Genomic DNA, 7,356 nt, shown 5'->3' with positions numbered 1-7,356 from the left:
GACAAGTTATTCCATTTTTTTCATAAGCGCTTTCAAAAATGCAAGAGAGATAGCACCAACAAGAGAATCAATGGTAATCTTCATACTGGTGAATCAGGCTAGTCAGTATTGACAGAAATGGCCTAATTATACATCAGTCTGGCCTGAGTTTAAATGATCGTCCTAAAACAAGGGTTTGGGAATTTATTTATTTAGGGTTTTCTTTGTGAACAACTAAGGAATGCTTAAGCAAATGTAAAGTATATAGAGCATGATGAACAGGCTTCTGGAATATTTACAAGACACAAGTTATGAATTCTGACAAAAATCTCATTAAGCATGTGTTACGTATTTAGATGACAAGCACTTGGCTACAGATAGACAGTGGACTAATATGGCTACTTAAACAATTAGAAAATGCTGTTGGCTTACAATTAGATATTTAGTACTCACCCAAGTCTTTCATCAGAATGGCTTTATAGTATTTTTTCTGCAGTACAGACATCCCATGATACAAAACAATGTCTATCTTTTTAGGTAGATCAGCAGCAACATCAGCCTTGATTCTTCTGAGAAGGAATGGGTGCATCAGACTGTGCAGCTCTTTAGCTGGGGAGAGGCAGAAGCATACTGCCATCATCATTGTTCTTAATATAATACAGTCAATACCTTAATCTTCAGCACTGTAATTTAACTGAAATATGCAAACCTTACACCTGATCTTACAATTACTTTGCAATATGATCACATTTTTTCTTCTACAAGGGTACATGACATTGATGCCATAGTAACATGTATTTATAATCCAAATTCATTACATATAAAGGATTCAATCTTAGTCCCTGGATGGAGCTTTTAGCTCCTGAGCAAGGGGGCGGGTAGCTTCAGGTGAGCGGGAGGGGGTGGGGGTGTGAAGTTCAGCATGGTAGCAATTGTTTAAACTACAGGATTTTTTCAATAAAAATTAACACCTACCTTTTCACAGGCTTTTATTGCAGAGCAATCAGGCCTCAAAAATCTGTCAGTTGCGCCAAGCCCACCAATAGAAAAAGCAAAAGGATTTAAAGGGGCCTCACATATGTTAGCATTCAGTCTAAGCTCCATGGCAGCCATTGCTGCCTTGGAGCTTGGGACCCCAAAATCTTCTCATGACCCCAAAAGAGGTCACAACCCACAGTTTGAGAAGCACTGTTGTAGAACTAATGCTTTCAATGTAAAGTACTCTCTGTATAGTTGAGTGGAAGAAAAAGCAATTTATCACTTATTTCTCCTACCCATTGAGATAAACCTCCATTTGCTTCTTTTGTTACCAGCCAGCTGGAGGCCCCTTACATCTGGTCTCAAAAGCAGGACACAGCCGCTCAACTGATATAACTAATGGATACATAAGAAACTCATTGCAATAACAGAGATCAACATCCTTCCTAGTTCTAGATAACAATCCTGGGGCCATTACTAATGTAAAATTCCAATACTGACCAGATGTTATTGTCAATTTAATTTGGGACAAAGTCTTTCTTGCCACATTACACATATATCTAAAGCCCCTCATATCACTGAACTTCCGATTTCAACTTCATTACTGCCAGGGGCACTAGACAGTTGGCAGAACTTTTGTCAGAAAAATGGAACAAGTGTCATCAATAGACTATTAACAGCTGGATTGGCAGTATAAGAGAGCTAGGAGCCAATTGCAGCATAGGTCACTCTGCAATTAATGCATGATCGAGAAAGGCAAAGTTGATGTGGGATATAGTTAGACAAATTTGGCATTCAAATATGGTAAAATTAAAGGAATTAACATTAGCAAAGTAGGTGTTTACCTTGTTCTGCATCCTGTTCTACATTATTGTAATATTTAATAAATTCATCCACTTCATCTGCTGAGAACACATTTGGTTCCACAAAGCTCAGCAGTGAATAGAGCTCATGAAGATTGTTCTGTGCTGGTGTTCCAGTTAGTAGTAGTGTGAATCGTGCTGAAAACTACCAGTAAACAATCATTAATCATTGACAAGCACATTTCCATTAAATTATTTTGATGCTTCAACTTCAAGACATAATGCACAATTCAAAAATTACAGAAATCAAGATGTGACTTCCTCAAAGAAAACACAGTATAGGGCACAGTTATGTGTAGAAAATATCTTACTGTTTTCAGAGTCTTATGCAGTAGAGAGTTCTGGTTCTTCAACCTGTGGGCCTCATCCACAATTAGTACACTCCAGCTCAGTCTGGAATACAGTATATTATCCATTAAACATTTTAGGCTCAGTTGAAGATTGAAGAAAATGAAGTGTAGTTTAAACTGACTTGTTCTGAGAAAATTCTCGGATTTAAAAGAAACACAATAAACTTGTCAACTCATGCAATTCCACAAAATTTTGAAAGTTTGGACATTCATTTTGCACAGCAGCTCCATGTGAAGATGGTGTTTAGTTTGGCGCTCTCCAGCACAACATTGGAAGGTGTCAGCTTCAATAATCATTTTACAGGCCAGGCTCTGAATTAGCTAGCCACTGGATAATAAATAAATTGCTAAAACAAATTATTGCCTAAAAAACATGCAGGTTTGTTTCAAAGTAACTTTCCATTTGATTTTTTACTTCAGTTTCATTGTACTGACAGTGTGTTTTTAAGGGGAATTGTTTCTTTTCCCATCACTTCAGCAACTCTATTCTGGATTTAAGCTGATATTAGCTCATTTCCAACTCATTTCTGCAAGGTCTGATTTTTTTCCAAAATGTTGTTAAGCATTTTTGACTTTATCTGCTATAATTCGGGTTCACATTTCATAAGCTAATTCAAATAGCCATCGATTCATCTTGGTTCCTCCATTTATCCAGAAGGTCACAGGAGCATGTAATTTTGGAGGGTTTTTCTCTCCACTACTCTGCATGGATCTCCGTTTCATATATTGCTCACTCCCTATATGAAAACTAATCTTTAGTTGCCTTTTCTACTTTTGTCATTTACAGCATGAGAAACAGCGTGGTCATTTACAGTGAGAGAGTGTGAGAGAAACAGCATGGTCATTTACAATGAGAGGGTGAGAGAGAAACAGTGGGGCCATTTAAAGTGAGAGAGAAGCAGTGTGGTCATTTACAGGGAGCGACAGAGAGAAACAGCGGGGCCTTTAACAGAGAGAGTGTGAGAGAAGAGTGAGACAATTAAAGAGCACAAGAGGTAAAAGAGCGTGGAGAGTAGCTGATTGGTAAGTAGAATCAGTGAGTATTTCTAGTCTTTAAAGTAAAGTAAGGTCTTTAGTTTGTTTTTAAGATCTCTAGCCTTTTTTTTCTCTTTTTCTTAAAGATAGCTTAAGTATAAGATCGAAACTGGTGTAAGAGTATGGATACTAGAGTAATTAATTAATAAATTGAATAAAATACGATAACGATGGCAGGACAGGTGATGTGTTGCTGCATGTGGGAGCTGCTGGACACCAAGGTGATCCAGAGCGAACACATCTGTACCAAGTGTTTGCAACTTGAGAGTGTTTGCAGCTCGAGGAACTTTGAAACCGAGTTAAGGAGCTGGGGTCCGAGCTGCAGACATTGTGCCACATCAAGGAGGGGGAAAGCTACCTGGACACTTTGCTCCAGGAGGGGGTCACCCCCTCAGATTAGGTAATTCAAATTTGGTCTGTGATCAGAGATAGGAGGATGTGACTGCAGGTGAAGCAGATCTGGGGATCCAAGGGGTAGTGTTCGAGGACCCTCGGCCCCTGCAACTGTCCAACAGTTACAAGGTTCTTGTAAGCTGTGTGGATGAGAGCGGGGACTGCAGGGAGGATGAGCGAACTAACCACAGCACCATGGTACAGGGAGCTATTCAAGTGGGGGGAGGAAATGGGAACATAGTAGTGGTATGGGACAATATAATTAGGAAGATAGATACTGTTCTCTGCAGCCACGAGCGTGAGTCCTGAAGGCTGTGTTGTTTGCCCGGTGCCAGCGTTAAGGACATCTCCTCAGGGCTGGAGAGGAACTTGGAGTGGGAGTGGAGGGATCAAGTTGTCATCATCAACATTGGTACCATCGACATTGATAGGACTAGAAAGGAGGTTCTGCTGAAAGAATTTGAACAGTTAGGAGCTAAATTAAAAAACAGAACCTCCAAGGTAATAATCTCGGGATTGCTATCTGAGGCACGGGCAAACTAACATATGGTAAATAAAGTCAAGGAGTTAAATGCATGGCTCAGAGATTGGTGTGGGAGGAATGGGTTTCAGTTCATGGGGCACTGGTACCAGTACTGGGGTAGAAGGGAGTTGTTCCAGTGGGACGGGCTTCACTTGAACCATACTGGGACCAGTGTCCTGGCGAACCGAATAACTAGGGCTGTAGAGAGGGCTTAAAACTAAATAGAAGGGGGGAGGGTTCTGGAAAGGGGATTCATAGGCTTACAAAGCAAAAGGACATGGCAGCCTTGCAGGGCAGCTATTTAGGTAATGATACCCAGGGAGTGACAGGAAAGGACAGAATGTGCAAACATAAAAAAGCAGCAAATAGGGTCAAAGGGGGAAATAATGGTAAAAAGGCAAAATTAATGGCCCTTTACTCAAATGCATGTAGTATTCGGAACAAAATAATGAATTAACGAGGTTAATAGCTATGATCTTATAGCCATTACGGAGACGTGGTTACAAGGAGATCAAAGCTGGGAACTAAATATTCAGGGATATGTAACTTTTCAAAAGGACAGGCAGGAAGGAAAGGGTGGTGGGGTAGCTTTGTTAGTACGAGATGGAATAAGTACAATAGCAAGAAATGATCTTGGATCGGAAGATGTAGAATCCATTTGGGTGGAGGTAAGAAATAACAAAGGGAAGAAGTCACGGGTGGGAGTAGTCTATAGGCCCCATGACAGTAGCTATACAGTAGGACAGAGAATAAATCAGGAGGTAATGAGGGCATGTAAAAAAGGCAGTACATTAATCATGGGTGACTTTAATCTTCATGTAGATTGGGACAATCAAATTGGCAGAGGCATTCACGAGCAAGAATTCATAGTGTATTTGGGACAGTTTCCTAGAACAACATGTTGTGAATCCAACCAGGCTATTTTGGATCAGGTAATGTATAATGAGGCAGGTTTAATAAATTATCTCAGAGTAAAGGATCCCTTAGGAAACAGTGACCATAAAATGGTAGAATTTAGCAATCAGTTTGAGTGAGAAACTTGGATCAGAAACAACTGTGCTAAACTTAAGTAAGGGTAATTACAATGGAATGAGGGCAGAGTTGGCCGGAGTGGACTGGGAAAGCAGTTTAGCAGAAAATACGGTTGATGAACAATGGCAGACATTTAAGAAAATAGTTCATGACTCTCAACAAAGATATATCCCAGTGAGGAAGAAGGATTCAAGGAAGGGGATAAACCAACCATGGTTAACCAAGGAAGTTAAGGACAGTATCAAACTGAAAGAAAAAACTTACAATGTGGCAAAGATTAATGATAAGCCAGAGGATTGGGAAAGTTTTAAAAACCAACAAAAGATGACCAAAAAAATAAAAAAGAGGGAAAAAAGAAACTTTGAGGGTTAACTAGCAAGTAATATAAAAATTAAGAGAGAGGCCAAAATGAACATAGGCCCCTTAGAGAATGAGGCTGGGGAAATAATAATGGGGAACCAGGAAATGGCAGAGGAGTTGAATAAATACTTTGCTTCAGTCTTCACAGTAGAAGATACTATTGGCATTCCAAAAAATACTAAATAATCAAGGGGCAAAAGGTGGGGAAGAAATAAATACAATAACTATCACCAGAGAAAAAATACTAGAGAAACTAGTGGGGCTAAAGGCCGATAAGTCCCCTGGAACTGATGAGTTGCATCCCAGGATGTTAAAGGAAGTAGCTACAGAGATAGTGGATGCACTGGTGGTAATCTTCGCTTAGATTCTGGAAAAATCCCAGAGGGTTGGAGAATGGCCAATGTAACACCCTTATTCAAAAAGGGAGGGAGACAAAAAATAGGTAACTATAGGCCAGTTAGTTTAACATCTGTCATTGGGAAAATGTTGGAGTCTATTATAAAGGATGTAATAGCAGAGCATTTAGAAATACATAATCTAATCAAGCAGAGTCAGCATGGCTTCATGAAGGAGAAATCATGCCTAACAAATTTATTAGAATTCTTTGAGGAGGTAAACAGGATAGATAAAAAGGAAGCAGTAGATGTATTTGGATTTCCAAAAGGTGTTCGGTAAGGTACCGCACATAAGGCTACTTGATAAGATAAGAGCCCATGGTGTTGGTGGTAGTATATTAGCATGGACAGAAGATTGGCTAACTAATAGAAGACAGAGAGTTGGGATAAGGGGGACATTTTCAGGATGGCAACCTGTAATTAATGAGTGCCACAGGGATCAGTGATGGGACCACAATTGTTTACAATATATATTAATGACTTAGATGAGGGAAGTGAATGTACTGTCGCCAAGTTTGCGGATGGCACAAAAATAGGTGGGAAGGCAGGTGGTGAGGATGACACAAGGGGCAGAATTTTCTGCCTGTCGGGCGGGCCCGACCCAATCTCCGGCGGGCGGGGAGTCGATCCCCGCTGTTGAAGCGGGCCCACCGCCATTTTAAGTGGGTTGGCTAATTAAGGCCTGCCCAGCGTGACGTCCGCTGGGAAGTGCTATGCGCTTCCTGTGCGGGCGGGGGGGACTCCCCAAATGCGAGAGTGCGCTCTTTCGCGCATGTGCACGAAAGAGCGCACATCTCCCTGAGGCTAAGTGCTGCCTCAGGGAAATCGCTGACAGTTCTATAAACTTTAAAACTAGAAAAATAATAAAATCCTTAACATGTCTCCCTCATGTGACAATGTCACACGAGATGGGACATGTTAATAAATTTCACTAAAACTTTAATAAACTTTTTTAAACCCTACATGAAACCTCATCCCGCCGGCGGATGAGGTTTCATGTTTTTTCAGAAGCCTGCCGGAGCTCCTGGCCTGCCCACCAGCCTTAAGGTTGAACGGGCAGGTCCTTTAATTGTTTTAATTATCCTGTCAATGGCCTCAATTGGCCACTGACAGGTCAGCAGGCGGATAGCTGATCTCGCTATGCCACTGCCTTCCTGAAAATTTAAATCGGGCAGGATGACATCGGGGGTTCCGCCCGACATCATCTCGCGTCATTTTGCCATCAGCGAGTGGGCCCCGGCCCCTGCTCATCGACGGCAAAATCCAGCCCAAGGAGTCTACAGAAGGATATAGACAGGTTAAGTGAGTGGGAAAAAACTTGGCAGATGGAATATAACGTGGTAAAATGTGAGGTTATGCACTTTGGCAGGAACAGTAGAGGAGCTGAATATTATTTAAATGGAGAAAGACTGCAGAAGGCTGCAGCACAGAGGGATTTGGGAGTCTTT

At 41.1% G+C, this 7,356-nt stretch overlaps 1 protein-coding gene across 1 annotated transcript in view; it reads right to left on the bottom strand.

The window, feature by feature from the left end:
- The window catches only part of chd1l (chromodomain helicase DNA binding protein 1-like), a 115,784-nt gene that overhangs the window by 91,639 nt on the left and 16,789 nt on the right, over window positions 1-7,356 (bottom strand). Inside the window, exons 6-8 of the mRNA XM_078560132.1 lie at window positions 2,132-2,213; window positions 1,803-1,965; window positions 433-588 (exon numbers count right to left, since the gene is read on the bottom strand). Coding sequence (XP_078416258.1) covers window positions 433-588; window positions 1,803-1,965; window positions 2,132-2,213 — 401 coding nt within the window. The remainder of the gene's footprint in view (window positions 1-432; window positions 589-1,802; window positions 1,966-2,131; window positions 2,214-7,356) is intronic.

The sequence above is a fragment of the Cetorhinus maximus genome, chromosome 16 (genome assembly GCF_964194155.1).
Source record: "Cetorhinus maximus chromosome 16, sCetMax3.hap1.1, whole genome shotgun sequence".
Classification (NCBI taxonomy): domain Eukaryota; kingdom Metazoa; phylum Chordata; class Chondrichthyes; order Lamniformes; family Cetorhinidae; genus Cetorhinus; species Cetorhinus maximus.
This window is presented reverse-complemented; position numbering and strand designations above follow the sequence as displayed.